Raw genomic sequence first — 16,574 nt, 5'->3', positions numbered from 1 at the left:
TACTATCGTCTAATCATAGGCAGTAAGAACATTCAAGAGGACAAGAGGGCACGTCTGACTGAATCTGAGCTGTTAGCACATTCCAGGCATTAAGTGACAATCAAACAAATTTCAACAACTCACTGCATTAACCACTGTGTACTAGGGTGTGTCATCAGCAACAAAACCAAGTGAGACAAAGAAATTATTTGGCGCTGGGGCTCAAAAGTACACGGCATAGCAAAAGTTCTTCCCAAAAACTTGAATTCGTGAGGTGCGAGTCGATCGAAATATCGACGTACACTGACGCCTTGCGTTGCAGTCACCCCATGCTGGGGTAATACCTTCGCGTAAAGAAACGATGCTACTGAGCGCTCTTAAGCCGTTGTACGAGAATGTCCCGATCTCAAGTGTAATATGTGAATCAGACATTGCTCGGTTGATTGACTTTTGGCGGAAACTTTATGTGCCGTTGAGTATGAACTCGTACGAATATGCCGGTTAGTATTGCTTTAGACTTTCACTTCTCTAAGACAACTCACGTGATGCAAACAAAACTATGTGTAGGGTATGACTCAGAATATACTGTCTGGTGTAAAACTCAATACATACGGTAAGTTTTGCAGCCCGTACCACGGACGTAGAGGGGGTGAGGGGTGGGGGGAGGAGGGTGGTAGGGTGACCCCATGCACATCTTGCTCCTTACTGAGCCTGTGTAGTCAAGGCACCGGCCCAGACAGCAACTGCTCGCAGTTCGGAAACCCAAAACGCGTGTTGGCAAAGATCGCACGGTAGCAGAACTACCTTCGCAGCTGGGCTCCACAATACCAAACGAGTACGGTGTATATCCGTTGGGTTGCTTACCCACGGTGGCAAACGAACCTGGAGGGAAGAGTACGCACCTTAACGAAACGCAGCACAGCACCCCGGTAACACGTTTAATACGTTTGGAGAGGGGGCGTTCTTCATTCCTCTCCATGCCCCACCCATCGCAATTTAGATTGGTTTTAAGTCAGCGGCAGCGTTTCAAAATTCATCCAGCAGGGTGCGCAGGATATAAATATAAATTCATGCTATAATAATCCTGGCTCTCTGATGGCCTCAGCACGCAATTGATTGGCATTAATCCGTTGCCCTTTGACGCCGAGCCCAGACATCTGACCTGCCCAGCCCGTCTGTCAAGTCTGAGGCGCTTACGTACTGGGCTGACAGCAGCCCGGTTTGGTGCTGACTGGCTGATTTTGAGCAAGGGGAGGGGCAATAGTGAGCCTCAAAACGGGGTGTAGCACATGAAAAAATATCGACATCCCCGCCACCCAAGTGGCCGAATATTGGACCGCTGGCCAGTGGGAAGAGTTGGTAAGGATCGTCGGCAAGACGGCTGGGTAGGTCGAGGGCAACTTCACAAGTGAATGTCGCAGGTCAGACAGAACGTTTGTGTTTCAGCAGGCCCCTGTCCAAAACATCCACACATAACACAAACAATACATCAGTCTGGGGTTTATTCAAGTGACCCTTTGGCAGTGACACACAAACCAAGCTGATCTCCAGCATCACATATACAATACAGCTATAAAAATTAAAACCGCGGGGCCCAGCAAGCCGGATTAATGTCAATCTCGCGCATGACCCGCATACATTCGTAAGAGTTGTTGCGCCCGGCTGACCCCCAAACATCCGCTTGACTAAAGACATACGCCGGGGACAGCGCGCGCCGCACGGATTTGCCCCGTACTCCACACCGCCAGCTTAAGGCGCCCTTCGGCACGGATCAACCAGTCACGATGGGCTCTGACAGGAGGCTTGCATTATGAACGGCGCACTCGCCCCGCGCCGGGAGAACAGCCGCAGGTCGGCTGCCGACGCTGTTACCACATCACAGAGACATCGTTAAGCAATTGCGTAGCGGGCGAGGCGTATAAAACTCTGCGCAGAACACGCGCCATCAATCAGGCGAACGCCACACAATTCGCAGAAATCGACGCACAAGGTGCCGGACGAGTTGTGCCCCTGCAGCGAGCCGAGGAGCCCCCACACCCGGTGTTCTACACGTCAAAGTTAGACACCGTGAGGTGTTGGAGGTTATTCCGCGCTGGAACAAACGGCGAACCATTAGTGCAAGTACAGATTCAAAGAGCGGCACTCACGTTAAAGCAGCTGTGACTTTGTGCCGTCAACGGCACCTAACCAAAGGTGAAATCACAGCCGCGATTCACAAACATGCGCGTGACGACTTATAGCACGAGCGGTTTGCTCAACCATCTGATCGGAAGCACTATCCCCTGAGGGTGTTGTGGAGTCTCGGACTCCGGTGGCTCCTTTAGCGACAGACTTTGTGAGCGAATGTGCAAATATTGCATCTGACTTTCGTCTAAGCGGCACCGCTGCATATCTGAATCAAGATGAGCAAGCTGGCAACAAGTTGTGAACATACAAAACACTATAAAAGACAAAATCGGAAAAATTCAGTGCTTGCAATGTGCCAACCGCTAAATTAGAGTGCTGAACAGCGACAAAAAAAAACGCAAGCCCCTGACAGCATGCATACACATCTCACGTTCCACGCGCGCAAAGCCCAACAGAATAGGCGGGTTAGAGCCCACTAACGGGCCGAGCGTGCAGGTGGGCCTCGGATCTCTACATCTGATCACGCCGCGCGCCGCCGTCGCCGTCGAACTCACGGTCGAAGTAGGTGGTGTCGGTGGCGTCGTCGGGGCTGGGCACGAACGGACCGGGGCCTTCGAGCAGCCGGTCCCAGTCGAGCGGCGTCAGCAGGGCCATCTGCCGGACGCGCGCCAGCGCCGGCCGCGCCGCCGGCTCGAAGCACAGCAGCTCGTCCACGGCCGAGACGGCCGCGGCCGAGAGCGCCTCGCCGGCGTCCGGCCAAGGAATGTCTGCCGCGGGGCGGAGCGTGGTCAGGGCCGGGTCGGCGCCGCGGGGGTGGGGGACAGGGTACGGTCAGCGTTACGGCCGACAGGATGCTCAGACGTACGGCAGGCAGTGGGAGCGGACGGGTCGCGGGGAATGGTGAAACGATGGTTTAATGGGTCGTGAGCAGGCGAGGACGAGTTGGCTCGGACCTTCCCGCGTTCTCAGTGTTTGCACATAACCACCAGGTCCATACCTCTCTTGAGGATATTCTGGAAGACGGCCTCCGGCGTTTCGTCGTTAAATGGCGGGATGCCCGTCACAAACTCGAACAGACAGACGCCCAGCGCCCACCAGTCGACCGGGGGACCTGGAACACAATACCGACCCGTCAGGGCACGGCGGACGCGCCGGTGGACGCGAACAACCCACGTTAAACACCGTCTGAACGTACTTTTGTGTGGCAGCGTTACCTAGGAGAAGCAGAGGCGGCAGACAAACTAGGCTTTATGGGATAAGGCAACGAGAGCTTTATCGCCTAGACATGAGAGCGAACCACCCCTGCAACGGCGTATCCGGCCGAGTGAAAATGTGGTGCAACGAGACTGGATATGGCAGGAAAACCCTGGCGCAAGGTACTTCAGTTTTACCTGGATGTGAACGTAAGGGGACACCGTTCCTCAAATTACGTCGCACGAAGGCACAGGCTCCTATGCAACAACGGGTGCCCGTGTACGTGTGCATGCGACGTAGTTTTTTGCAGCGTATAGATGGCGCAGTGGGACGTTTTGATAGTGAGGAACGCGCCTCAGATTTCAAGTTGCTCTAGTACCACCTGCGCGTTCCCCCTCCGCACCGTGTCCGACTCGCAGCAGTACCTCGGGCGCCAGGAGGTGAGGCCTCCTCCGTGCCCTCCCCGCTCCCCATCCGTACCACGCCCGAGTCACAGCAGTAGCTCGGGCGTCAGGCGGTGAGGCCTCCCGCGTGTCCTCCCCACCTCCTCCGCAGCCTCTCCACCTCCCGTACCATGTCCGAGTCGCAGCAGCAGCTCGGGCGCCAGGTAGTCGGGCGTGCCGATGATGCGGGTCTCCTCTGAGCGGAGCCGGCCGCGCAGCACCGACTTGGGCGTGCGGAACGGAGTGCGCGGTGTCACCGGAGCCGGCTGCCGACGCACCGGCGGGCGCCGCGTCACGGTGGGGACGCGTGGCCTCGCGGTCAGCACGGCACACGACAGTCAGCCAACACACCGCGGAAAATCTGGACGAGCGTGGGCACGGAGCTGATATAGACGATGCACTGGATGCGGAACTTAACACACCAACAGCATGTGTGTGAGGCTCCTCAACCAAAGCGACATGATCGTCACGGCTTTCCAGGCGCTCAGGCACGACTCCCGCTCGGTCAGCGCGGCTGCACACGGCGCGCCGCACCAGGACGGCCCTGCCGCCGCCGCGCGCGTACCGTGGCGGGCGTGCTGCGGCAGACCCTCTCGAACGACACATCCATGGGCGAGCCGAGGCTGGCCGGGCGGCGGGCGGCCGGGCCGCGGCGCGGCGGCGTCTGCGCCAGCGAGTTGAAGCAGACGGTGCGCAGCGGCGGCCTGGCCGGCGCGGCCACGCGGCTCAGCTTGGCCGGCGCCGGGCCCGACAGCCGCACGCCGTTGAGCGCCGCCGTCAGCCCGGTGCTGCGCGGGCTGGCAGAGTCGGCGCGGCACCGCTTGGTCGGCCGGCCGGGCTCGGCGGTCGGCGGACGCGCCGGCTCGGGCGCGTGCTGGCGCGCCGGCTCGGCGGCCGTGCCTCGGGCGTCGACGTGAGCGGGTCCGGAGCGGCCGGCGACGGGCCGACCGCTGCCGGCGGCGCGGCGGGCCAACCGTCAACATGTAAGAACGGTCGTGCTTTATCCTGTAACTGGCTTACCAGGCGCACGAGGGCCGACGAAAAAGCTGACGAAACGCTTCCCTTAATAATTGGCATACCGTGCGCATTTTTGAACGATGAACTTGGTCTACAAGTACATCATACCACCGGCGTTTGTGCGGATACACGCGGCATCATATATCACGCTGAGCATGACTGAATATGCTCGACAAAAGCCATCAGAAATCCGAGCAAATTTATGTTATTCCTACACACGCCTTTGCCGTGTGCCCACAACATCGTCCAATCCATAGTTAATCCGTGTGAAACGACCACGGTGCTCATGTGGGCAGCTTTCGCGGCCGCTCGGGCGCGGCCGGCCGACTGACCGTCGTCGATGGCGGCGGCCACGCTCCGCAGGCGCGGGGTGAGGTGGGCGACGGGCGCCGCCAGACTGCCGGCGGCGCGCGCCCGGGCCGCCCGGCCGCAGTACGAGCCGCCCGCCTCCAGCGCCGAGTCGGCGCAGCTCAGCGAGCCGGCCAGCTCCATCGGGCTGCCGTCCGAGTTCTGCCCGGGCGCAGGCCGGGGCGTCGGTGACGGGTGATGGCACGGGGCGAGACCATTCGCCTCTGCTGCGCGCCAGTGTTGGCACGCTCGAGGGACGCGGAGGTGAAGCCTCTGATGCGGGGCCGGGCGGATAAGCTGTTGCAGCTCTGTGAGGAAGCAAGCAGGAGCACCGGGCCGACAGCGAGGTGGAGGTGGACAAGAGGAAATATGGGAAGGCAGGGATGGACCAAACACTTTCTGATAGTTGATAAAGGATGATAAATACCAAGTACACAATCGAAACAAGTCATGTCTAAAGCATCTTAAAACATCACACAACATACCGAGCTGAATGGCCAGAAGCACACATAAGACAGCGAGTTTGCACCAGATCACAGCCATATGTCTAAAAGCGTCTTATCATACTTCCCAAACCTCTTCATCGAAAGCCCAGACTGAAATCACATACGTATCGCGTAGGCAGCAGAGGCAGCGCTGCACATTTCCCTGAGTCGCACCCACGCGCCGGCCACCCCCTCCCCCTCCGTGGCCGTCGGCCGGAGCTCACGAAAGAGAGGTGCGAAGTGAGCGACAGCAGCTGGCCGGGCGTGCGCAGCAGGCTGCTGCGCACGACAGTGGGCGTGGCTCGCAGCAGGTCCGTCACTGAGATCTCTGTAACGGGGGCCGGCGAGCCGTCACACGGTCAGCAAACCACAGACCGGTGGGATGGGCACAAACGGAGGGCGCCTCAGACCGGCAGCGTGGGCACGGACGGACGAACAAGACGCTCGCCGGGCGGGATAAACACAACATACCGGTTTCATATCGCCGTTGCTGACCGATGAAGCGGCAGTCCGGAAACTCAAGTCCACAGAGGCAGTCACTCATTAAGTCCCCTCCCCCGCTCGCCCTGATTCCGCTGTTGATCACGGGACACGGCAGACAGCTGAGTGCCACGGGTCTGGTACACCGGTGGACGGTCGCGGAGGTCTCACCGCGGTGTGCGTTGATCTTGCTCAGGCCGAAGTCAGTCAGCTTGACGTGGCCCTGAGCCGTCAGCAGCATGTTGTCCGGCTTGATGTCCCGGTGAGTGATCCCGTGGCTGCCGGTGTCGGTCTCTGGTCAGCCGCTCCCACGGATGCCTGTGCAGCTTGCGTGCGAGTCAACGACCACCAGAAGCAAATGCCACAATAGCATCCGTGCAACAGCATGAGGTCAGCACAAAGACGAGGAACGCTCACCATGACTTTATACGACACCGCCTGTGACGGGGTGATGTACAACAACGGTTTCTTCCCAAGACGGCTATAGGCCTGATCAATGCACGGCACTGCAGGCTGGGATCAGCAGCGGCCATCGCCGGGCTTACGTGTGCAGGTAGTCCAGAGCCAGCGCCACCTCGGCCACGTAGAAAGCGGCCATCCGCTCCTCGAAGTAGCCGTACATGGCCAGCAGCGATTTCAGGTCTCCGCCAATCAAGTACTCCATCACCTGCGGACGACACAGACGCATATTTGCCGAACAAAGGCCTGATTACGCGGTCTGGTACTCATATATGTATGAGCGCACATGCCGTCCGGGCTCGATGACCAAAGCTATTTAGGGATCCGGAGCCTAAGCTACCTTACAAATAGCAAGATACACATGGTTGCATTAAAATTTCTTGAAACCACGAGTGCACCAGACCACAAGTGCACAACATGCATCAGACTGACGAGAGACATGGCACACTCAAAGAGTCACAGAAGTCCAGGAACGGCAAGTTGTCCATCTCACCAGATAGATGTTGTTTGCTGACTGCAAGGAGTAGAAGATCTGGACGCAGAACGGACTCCTCTGGAGGGCCAACGCATCCCGTTCTGTGACCACTGCCGGAGACGCAAGGTCAGCAAGGTCACCGAACGGCGACACAGCCTCAATATGTCTGCCACGCCAGAGGGTACATGGATCCAGAGGCAGGTAAAACACGTATGTAACCCGACTCACCCTGTTCCACCATGTTCTTGTTGATCATCTCAGGACTTCTTCACAGTTTTTATGGCGAACAGATGCTCCGGGTGGCCTTTCTTGCAGCCCAAGAAGACCTTCCCAAATGCCCCGCGACTGATGGGCTTCAATATCTCGAAATCCTCTATCGTGGGCTCCTGAAAACATACAGTTTCCAATCAGTTTGCAACAGCAACAGCTGAACCTCACATTATCTCTAACTGGAAAGTGCATGCAGGTAATAAAATGCCTGCAAATTGCTGGTTTGCTGCATGAAAAACCATACAAGGTGTGTAGTTTAGAAAGCTTCCAAAAACTGCAGCTTAGAAAAGTGCTTGGGCTGTGATGTACACAATGTTTTTTTCACAGAAGAGAGGACCAAGTCCATGTAATCAAGCAGTTGAAGACATGAAGGCTTTCAAACTTGATGCACAAAACAAGATTAATGCAATAACCTTACTATGGTTAATGTCAAGTAAAGCAATGCCAAATGGGATCAAGATCATATGATTTACATTTGTTGTAGTGTGATATGAAACAGGTGCAAGTGGGAAGGACTTCTTATTGCTAACAATGACTCCCAAATGACCACCAGTCACTATGGTTACAGTATGGGACATCCCATGATGATGATGATGATTTGGGGTTTTAGGGCGCATCGACTTGCTGTAGGTCATGCAGTGCCCATATGGGACATCCCATATATAGTTTCAAATTACATGAGTGCACATCTAAATGTTAATATCCTGGCATTGGTTGCTTTTCCTTAAAGACCATGTTAACTTACCTCATGCTGTGCAGCTTCCATTTCTTCAATCTCATCCATCTCTGGACATCTATAGTGATGCGAAAGACAGATGATCTTGCTCAAAAAGATGAAGACTTAGCTGAAGCTTAGGCCATAGCACCTTGACAGTGTTTCCATTGCTGCAGCATATGCATAGTTGTATCATTTTTACACAAATGTGTATTAGCTGCTAAAATGTGAATGAGCAATGAACTATTGGAATGCATGAGAAAACCAAGTGGTCAGTAAGTAGTATATCTGTACCTCTCAGGCATGATTAAATACCAATGTTCTTTTGTCAAATATTTCCCACCATGCTGAGAATGTATGCATGAAACCCCCTATTTAAAGAAAAACTTACAAACCCTGATGAAGTTTTCCAGCACCTGCTACTAGCTAATTAATAAAACCATCTGAATGTACTCCACTATAAATGAAGCTCACCATTTCCATGCTTGCAATTTTTGTTGTCTAAATTATATCCATCTTGCATCTGCAATTTCATTTTACATAGGCCACATTTTTCCATGAATTATGCTTTGCAATTAGGGATTGACCATTTGATGTTATAAAAAAGGCATGTGTTGCCAAAAACATGCCCAACCAAAAAACATGGGCTGTGTGCATGATAAGGGCACACAAGCTACATTAATGCATCAATGTATACCAAAACACCACTTGCAACTATATCTACAAAATATTCCTGTGAAACCAAAAAGCATCAGACAAGACAACAACATAGGTGTCATCATTATCTCTGAAAAATGCACATGACATGATTGCACTGCCACCATGAGAAGATTATCGCAATCCTAACAAACAATTTCTGGGGTTTGCCAGCAATCTCCTGTGCAGACATTCAGGTGGATGAACACCTAGGCACTTGCAGGCTACTTTTAGAGACTTGGATGTAACCAGATATCTGAGACAGGGAGAAGCAAATCAGGACTGGATGGGTCAAACTGGACTTTGGAGGTCAAACATGATTTGAAACTTATGCTTTCATTGTTAAAAAGCATACAAATCTCATTATGAGAAAACTGGGGGGCTCCCCAGTCCCCTTGCTCCAGCAATAACACCCATGTGGTGGGTCCAAACAATCCAAGGGCAACGAGCAGTAGGTCCCAGGGGGCAGCTTTAGTGAAGAAGGCATATTTGAGGAGTTCAGCAGGGGAAAATGGCAAAAAATACACCCAAAACACACTAAAAAGGGGTTTCTATCCGGATTTGACACACTCCTCACAAAGTTGGCGGGGGCCAAATGGATAGGAAGCTTCTCCTACAATCGCGCACAGACTATCGCGACAGCGAACCAAGACGAAGTAATCCGTCCTGCACAAATTAAGGAGCGACTTGGAAAAGCCCTTCTTGCCGTATCACTTGAGGCTGGAATGTAGAACTGCTTGCCTGCTGAGTGACGATCACATCCAACGTGCCATCCCCGTTGCAACGATTCAAACTTTACGCCAGATGCGCTAAATTTGCCGAAAGTGGGCCAGAATGGCAAGCGTCAGCTGATCCGCCATTCGTTTGTTTTGATCCTGGAATGTCTTTTTTTGTCTTCCTTGTAGGCCATTCGGATACATCTTAAACCGTCGTCCGAAAAAAAAATGCACCGGAATCCATTCCAATCTAGATCTTGGACAACGCACAGCACGGTGAGACGGGTTCCGCCTGTCAGGGCCCAGTTCCCAGCAGCAAAACACCCACCGCTGCTACCTGTCTATGACGTCACAAGTGCTGCGTCATACACGAGCATTGACCTACACATACACAAGCGACTCATGCCCTATGGACTGCTGTGAAGCCCTTGCCTGGAACGTCTTATGTTGCCATTTGTGGACGGCGTTCGCCATGGGGAACGCTACCCAGATGGGTCGGGGCGGGTATGAGTGGGGTAGTACAGGCTGGACCAGACCAGACCAGACCAGACCAGACCAGACCAGACCAGACCAGACCAGACCGGACCGGACCGGACCGGACCGGACCGGACCGGACCGGACCGGACGCACCGCACATGACTGGACGGGACGGAACAGGATAGATGGGACAGGCAGGACTTCTTTGCTTATTTAATCGGATTATTACCGTCGAAAATAGTGCATTTGGTAGTTATGCTACAGCAACTAGGTTCGCCATAAGGTAGGCGTAACGTTTTTCGAGTTCAATTGCCAGACAATTTGATAGAATGCCTGATCATCTGACATCAGCTGAACTGACTCAGTGCAAATTAAGCTATCTGAGATTTTGCATAACTTGATCCACCATTTAAAACATCTTTTTAAAACTAACATCATTCGCCGCCTAATTCTTAACGATCCAGTGAATTTGCGTCCGGCCTTTTTTCCAGTGCATCGGTCAGCGTCAGGTATCTTCGAAAAAAATTATTGTTATTCGGCATTGGCCACCAGCTTTCTTGTGGTTCCTGATGCAGACTCTGTCCTTTGTCATGAAGTTTCTGAACGCATTAAGTTCCTACGTGGGAGTATTTTGCAGCGCCAATCATCATGATTAATTAACAAATGCATATTTCATCGCCCTTTCCTCTGGCCCAGGCGGCGCAACGTTACGCTCAGGTGTACCTACAAACATTGGCGTAAGGACGTCTCAAAAAGTGGGGGTGCCAATGTCCGTTTTGGAGTCGATTCTTTCCTTCCATTGTCATAGAGTTAATGATTAACATTCTCGGAAAGCGGGGGTGCCACGACACTAGCGGAGCCGCTGTTCCAGCGTCTGGCTACAAGTCATGTTCAAGTCATCAAAAATAGAGCCCTGGAAACAAAACCTTTCATTGTCTCAAAAACTTAGTCGGTTGGAGCGTGTCCTCCCACTCACCCATCCGTGGCGGAGTGGGCTCGAGTCGCTGTTTGCTCCCGACTGAGATGCCCTGCGGCCCGTGGCATTGGCGACGCTCAAGGGCAAGTGACGTCAGAGGACAGGATGGATCGTACCCGACATTAAGTCACATAAAATTTTCGCCGTAGAATTTTACCAGTTGGCGATTGGATGATGTAGGCATAGCTCATGCAACGAGTACTGCTTAGTGTGGGCTCTGATGCTAGAAGTCTGCCTAATGAGAGGGTTTTACGGTTTTAGTAAGATGTTTTATATCAACTTTATGATAAGATCGGGTTCAAACCTTTTGAATCAATGGATTTCTGGGATAAGCGCACGCGCTCAGCGGTGCTTTGTCGCATGAGCATTGATCCTGATCCGATCGCGGAATTCCAGGTCAGCGATATATTTTGCGGCGATGTTTTGCTCAACGCTCGGCGCGGTCCCCCCTGTCCCCTGACGTCACTGACCCATGGTGCGGCGACTGCCATCGGCCGCAGGCCATCGTAGCCAGGGGCAAACAGGGAGTGCCCGAGGCAACTCGAACCCAGCCCACCGCGAGTCGACGAATCGGAAGATATGCGCTCTTTAACCAAATGAGCTATCAGAACGGACAACACGGACCTCCTCTCATGACGAGCAGCACACTCGTAAGCTGTTACGTATCAGTTGTGGTCAAATTGTCAAATCCAATCAAATAAGACAATAAACAAGTGGTCAAATTGTCAAATCCAATCAAATAAAGAAAATAAACAAGTGGTCAAATTCCAAAAAAGATGCCATTTTCGGAATGTTACACTTAACACAGCATAGTGAGGGGAGAGCGTGTTCTAGCCCAGTGTAACCAGTGCGTAACCAGGGGAATTGAGAAATGGGTAACTATGCCTAAAGGAATGTATGGAGAATGCGATGCACGTGGAGAGCTCACAGCGCACGGTCCACGAATGCCAGCTGCCGCGCTTCCTCAGTGTCAAATGCGAGGACTTTTCAAGGACTTCAGTAGCGATCCCATAGTACAATGATTTCTTCATTCAATAGATTCTGTTTCAAAATATTTGGAACGAAAAACAGTGCATTTTTTTCTCGCAAATCCTGCTTAACATGGAAGTGCCACCAGACTCCAAGTTTTGAGGGGGTGCAAATTTTTCTCATTTCCCTCACATGACAGTGGTGCCTTCCGCGAAGATTAGCGTACACATTCGTGGTGGGGGCACTTGCCTGATTCCGTCTCACGAATCCAAACAAGGCATGTTCTTAACTGGGAGGCAGCATAACCCGCTTCCATCGCAAACTTTGCTTCAACTGTGCTCATGGGCACTCTTTTAGGAAGGGGGTCTATTTTTATCACGAAATTCCCTCATCACAGGGGCACCTCCCATGTACAGGGAGATTGTTCGCACGTGCTCGCCCCTTGGACACCTGACCTAGGGCGTTGTGAAAGGTAACGAACTGTGTAGATGTATTGAAAAACACCCGAAATTCGTCTTCATCTTTCCACGGGCTTACTATAGCGCCCTTTACGAAGTCAGCGTACCTGCTTGTCGTTACGATCTCACTTTACCTTACAGCTGTGTTCGCTTTCAACGTGCATCCCGCGCCAGGTGGTGTGTTCTTTGTGGAGAACAAATTATGGCCGCTGGATTTCCTCCAGTCGGGTTCTCAGGCCAGGTCATCTGGCCCCAGTCAATAATATTTTGATATTGCATAAATCTGGGCGTCGGTTTCACATCTCAAGTTCCATGGTTTTTTTTCCGCGGAATACCTCAATATTACAGAGAAGCTGTCTCATAAAGAAGCCGTTTATTTTCTCAAGATGTTTCCGGAGATGCACATAACCAACGCAGTTGATACGCCTAAAATCACGAATATGCCTGCATACTCAGTTCTCGTTTATTTGCGGGCAACCGTTAATGAAGAGGGTAGACACTTAATTTTAGCCGTAATTTTCCGTTGTAATCACGGGTGACGTGCTCTGAAGCACATTTTATTCGCGAAAGAAGAGAGAAGGATCTGCTTTTTTGTGCCACACTCCACCCCTTGCTTGGCTCTGTGGAACAGCTAGCTCCTCGCTGTGCCATGAATGGTAATCCTGCTTTTCACGCTTGCTGGAGAGGCCTGTGCAGCCATGCACCGGAGACATGGCGTCTAAAGGTTCTGAGAGGTTCACATTTGCACCAGCTAGTTGCGCTCGCGGAGGCTCTTGTTGGCGTTCTCTGAGTCCCTGTCTGCTTTAGAATTTAGGCGTCATTGAAACACTTTTGCCTCTTTATATCATCACTCTTTCACTATCACCGTATGCTCCATTATCATCAGCACTGTTTGGAAACCTCGCTGCGCTTGAAAACCACTCGGTTTGCTGTAGGTGAAAGGCTCGCTTCCAGACGAGTCCTCATGGCCAGTTTTATGAAGTCTGCTCAACAATCCTTGGGGCCTCGGTGGCTCGGCCATGCAGTGGTCCTTCGGATCCCCACGGGTTTCGCCGACTGTCTTAAAGGGTGCCTCGAACAATGATGGGCCGGCCGCCAATTCAGATGTCTTGCAATCCGTGTACGCTTTGGCTGTATCGGGTCTGTGATCTATTGTTAGGGTAACTTGGTCGTCTCGTAGCTCTGATCGGTTAGACCACAGACGCAACCAAGGGAGGAGGGCGCTTAAGTCAAGAAAATCCATTCTCACTGAGCTCCCTCTCTTACTCAAAAATACTTCCTGGACCCCTGGGCTAGACACTGGTATTAGGATGGCTATCACCTGTACTTTCTACAAATGTCCTTGGCTTCTCCGGGCTCCTCTTCGCCCAACGGGACGATTGCTCCGCGATTTCTCCGGGTCTGTAGGTTCTCTCCGAGTATCCCAAGCGCTTGGAGACCATAGACGCCAGAGGCCTGTTGACGGGTTTACGGGACGGGTCTCTGATCGCTTCAGGACCCTGAGCGCCTCAGAACCCCTTGCCATCCTCTGGGAAACATGCCGTTTCGATATGATGCGTGAAAACGCGCCGGCGTCTGACAGCGTCAGCGGTAGTATTGAAGGACAAACTTTCTGCGTTTTCCAGATGTCAAAACTATAGGATGCTAAAAACTATTTCAAAGCTATTAGGTAAGTTTACCCATCTAGAAACTTGATTTTTGTCGTTGTGTAGAAGTGTCCAAAGAATTAAATGAAATCGAGCCTTGTTTGTGGGCACGATGATTACGTTGAACTCAGTTAAGCTTCATTGGTCGTAAGACCACATTGAAGTGAGAAAACAGTGGCGATGTTTGTCATTCCAATGTATTGATGGAAGCGGTATGATTCGTTTTATTTCTTGCCCTTCTTTCCTTTCTTCTTCCCAGCACCGTGCCATTTAAACCCTCGGTAATGCAGGAAGTCGGCTACATCATGACAGATGTAATAGGCGTTTTCCATGGCCACGGCACTGTATGCATCGGCTTTAACTGAAACGAGAAAAACAATGCATGAACAGCATAAACAGCAGGACGCGAGCTTATGCGAGCCGCGCAAACGGCAAATTAGAATAAACGAGTGCATGGTTAGGCCGACGAATGTATGCATGAAAAGCTGTTGTTGGTCCTATGTACTGCCGTTGGTCCACGAGAAGAGTCATGCAGCTGTTCAGCGATAAAATGGTGACCGCATGACATATTATTTCATGGCCGCATGAGATTAACTTAAGAAGCGAGAATTCCGAAAAAGTGACGAGTGCCAATGGCGTGTGAAGAAGCTATTCATTGATTAAATCTTCATGATCGACCAACGTGTAACACTCAAATCTTATGCCCAATTCACCAGCCAATCTACCATTTCCACAAACGGCGTTACATTTGGGATTAATTTTGATATACTCCCTGGCGGGCCATATAAATCGTGCCCTATACAACATATATTACATATGGAGACTTTTACTGCTTCCTAAATTGATGCTCCTTCCATTAGCCAGCCACGGTCCATTTGGAATGACCTTTCGCTAAAATACCATCCAAGCCTCATCCATATTTGTTGAAAATTGTGTTCTTCAGCTGAGTCAAATTCACTGATGGATTAACCGCCGACCCAAGGACTTTTGGACACATAAAGTTATGGATCCGTGTAATCAATGCATGGCTCTATCCAGCCCTTCAATATTCCCACGTACATGAGCGTAGGTCTGATGCAGACGTGTGCCTCGGTGAAAAGCGTGGTCCTGGATCCCATGCAAGCCCTGCATTACACAATCCCAACCCTTGGTCTTAGACTGCAGATTTGTGACGCACTTACTGGTTTGCTCCTATTTCCACGCATGAAGACTTTTGATCAGTTTCCACGACTTATGGGACAAATTCAGTACTTTATGCTTGTCAACCGCACTTCAAAGCTGATCGTTACATAATAACTTCTGGCATGAGATGACCATGTGTTAAACAAAACGAAATGCTGCCATATTCACACTAATACGCACGCCTTCATCTATTTTGCACCTTGAACAAAGACTTACTAAAAAAAGTCATGCAACCCACCGCATGTGATGCGGCAATTTAAGTCCTCGCCGACGTTATAAAAAAATCCCCTTTGCTCACCTTTCTCTTTCTTCTCCTTTTTTCCTTTTCGCCCTTTGTGCTTTGGTTTCTTTTCCTTTTTCTCCTTTGGCGCCTTATTTTTTCCTTTGCCCCCCTTCGAAAAAAGACAGAGGCAGTTATCGGACTAAGTTGCTCTTAGATGGGGTTGGGTCTTTGCGTCTCTGTGATAAGGTACGCTTTGAGGGTGAACCAGACGTGGATCCAGTATTCAACAAAACTCAGAACTACAGATGGAGCAGACAAAGACTTCAAACATCAAACATCAAACCCTTCAAACATGAAACCCTCATATCATTTCAATGGCACACATACAATAGCATCCGCTAAATGATGCATATCGTGAGTACATCTCTAATTTAGTTAATTATTTGTCCTTCTAATGAGCTGATTAACGAGGTAAAATTATATGAGTGTTAATAGATTACAACTTTTTTATAATCTCACGTACCTTTTTGCCGGCCATTGCTTCGCGATTTATCACAGCTCTTACCAATCACGAACAGTCTGAAACAACCCAGTGAGTAAACCTGCGGTTTAAGGCTCCATGCCAGTAAACAAATTAACCAACACAGCGCTCAACTTCTCGAAATTTTTTCCTGCAGCAGCTTTACGGTGATACTGTCACAAGTGATAGAAAAGTGAGGTCACATCTCAAAAAAGGGATACGTAGGCGAATATCCCGGCTGGGTTCCTGCTTTCAATGAATACGAAGCTGAAGAACATGCAGTTGGTGGATAGTATTTTTATCTATGTACACCAGATAACTCACCTTGAGATTAATCATATGAACACCGGCGCCATATAATGAATGGTGTAGCTCTGATGCTCATAATTTGGAGCGCTGGCGAAATTGCTAAATATATGAGATCCCTCGAGTTCTAAATGTTAACTGATTGTTTTGCCTTGTGTCTTCGTACTGAAGTTGCGTAGAAGCTGCACCTTTCAAAATGTCCGAATATGTCTATATCTAATTCCCATTCCCATGCCCGAAATTGTGTCGATTAAGCCATTCCCCAATTTTGTTGGCTCTAAAGGAATTTAAAGTCAAGTAAAATCAGTCATAGCTCAATTTATTTTCTGTAGGTGTGACGCGAAGAACGTGCCAATGATGAGCACTGGTCCTTTTTAATTGCCGAAAACTAAGAGACCGTCCTTGGCGCCTGT

General features: G+C 51.1%; 1 protein-coding gene and 1 long non-coding RNA gene across 2 annotated transcripts; both read right to left on the bottom strand.

The window, feature by feature from the left end:
• Positions 1-1,468: 1,468 nt before the first annotated feature.
• On the bottom strand, positions 1,469-8,176 carry LOC119089796 (serine/threonine-protein kinase greatwall-like). The gene is given in 12 exon segments (XM_037212613.1): positions 1,469-2,071; positions 2,661-2,873; positions 3,104-3,217; positions 3,874-4,009; positions 5,193-5,270; positions 5,818-5,921; positions 6,245-6,351; positions 6,619-6,740; positions 7,026-7,117; positions 7,236-7,266; positions 7,268-7,393; positions 8,023-8,176. Coding segments are annotated over 12 exon segments (1,209 nt in total). The 5' UTR covers positions 8,062-8,176; the 3' UTR covers positions 1,469-2,024.
• A 5,933-nt stretch (positions 8,177-14,109) lies between these two features.
• On the bottom strand, positions 14,110-16,447 carry LOC119090696 (uncharacterized). Its single transcript, XR_005093290.1, has 4 exons — positions 16,180-16,447; positions 15,859-15,914; positions 15,411-15,504; positions 14,110-14,291 (listed from the first exon to the last, which is right to left on the bottom strand). It is a non-coding gene; the product is annotated as an uncharacterized LOC119090696 (long non-coding RNA).
• Positions 16,448-16,574: the final 127 nt, after the last annotated feature.

This window comes from Pollicipes pollicipes, unplaced genomic scaffold (genome assembly GCF_011947565.3).
Source record: "Pollicipes pollicipes isolate AB1234 unplaced genomic scaffold, Ppol_2.1 Scaffold_3087;HRSCAF=3621_pilon_pilon_pilon, whole genome shotgun sequence".
NCBI lineage: Eukaryota > Metazoa > Arthropoda > Thecostraca > Pollicipedomorpha > Pollicipedidae > Pollicipes > Pollicipes pollicipes.
The sequence above is the reverse complement of the archived record's forward strand: the minus strand, read 5'-3'. Positions and strand labels throughout refer to the sequence as shown.